Source organism: Nothoprocta perdicaria, unplaced genomic scaffold, assembly GCF_003342845.1.
Source record: "Nothoprocta perdicaria isolate Ctin4 unplaced genomic scaffold, notPer1 scaffold_912, whole genome shotgun sequence".
NCBI lineage: Eukaryota > Metazoa > Chordata > Aves > Tinamiformes > Tinamidae > Nothoprocta > Nothoprocta perdicaria.
Genome location: NW_020456213.1, coordinates 6,348 through 7,306, shown reverse-complemented (window position 1 = coordinate 7,306; position 959 = coordinate 6,348). Strand labels below are relative to the sequence as shown.

The following is a 959-nucleotide window of genomic DNA, read 5'->3' as shown; positions in this document are numbered from 1 at the left end:
ATGGTCGGTGTCATTGAAGATGGTCAATGTCACCAGGGACAGTGTCCCCAGTGTCACCAGACATGGCCAATGTCACTAGGCATGGTCCATGTCGTTGGAGATGGCCAATGTCACCAGGGAAAGTGTCACCAGAGTCACTAGACATGGCCATGTCACTGGAGATGGCCAATGTCATTGGAGATGGTCAATGTCATTGCAGATGGCCAATGTCATTGGAGATAATCCATGTCATTGGAGATGACCAGTGTCCCCAGACACAGCCAGTGTCCCCATTCCTGGCCGGTGTCCCCCCTCATGACCCCTGTCCCCACGCACAGCCCATGTCCCCAACACCAGCCAACTGTCCCCGCCCTTGCCCGTGGTGTCACCATGTCCCCGTGTCCCCCCATGTCCCCCATGTCCCCGTGTCCCCCCATGTCCCCCCATGTGCCCCAATGTCCCCATGTCCCTCTGACCCCATGTCCCCACGGGTGTCTCCATGTACCCCCCATGTCCCCCCATGTCCTCAATGTCCTCCAATGTCCCCAATGTCCCCATGCCCCCCAATGCCCCCAATGCCCCCCAGTGTCCCCAGTGTCCCCAGTGTCACCTGCTCCAGGGCGCAGAGCCGCTCCAGGCCGCCCCGCAGTCGCCCCATGCAGCCCTCGGCCAGGCTCAGGTGGGCGGCGAACTGGGGACACCGGGATGGCACCGGGGGGTCCCCAATGTCCCCAGGGGCCCCCCGATGTCCCCTGGGGTCCCCCCAGTGTCCCCAATGTCCTCTGGGGTCCCCAGTGTCCCCTGGGGTCCCCCAGTGTCCCTCTGGTATCCCCCAATGTCTCCAGGGGTCCCCTGGGGTCCCCAATGTCCCCCAATGTCCCATGGGGTCCCCCAGTGTCCCCTGGTATCCCCCAGTGTCCCCCAGTTTCCCCAGTGTCCCCTGGGGTCCCTCAGGGTCCCCAATGTCCCCTGGGGTCCCC

The 959-nt window shown here is 63.6% G+C and overlaps 1 protein-coding gene across 1 annotated transcript in view; it reads right to left on the bottom strand.

The window, feature by feature from the left end:
• Window positions 1-505: 505 nt before the first annotated feature.
• The window catches only part of LOC112958873 (syntaxin-binding protein 2-like), a gene marked incomplete at its 5' end in the record, with an annotated part of 6,667 nt that continues 6,213 nt past the window's right edge, over window positions 506-959 (bottom strand). The window contains one exon of the mRNA XM_026052814.1: window positions 506-670. Coding sequence (XP_025908599.1) covers window positions 506-670 — 165 coding nt within the window. The remainder of the gene's footprint in view (window positions 671-959) is intronic.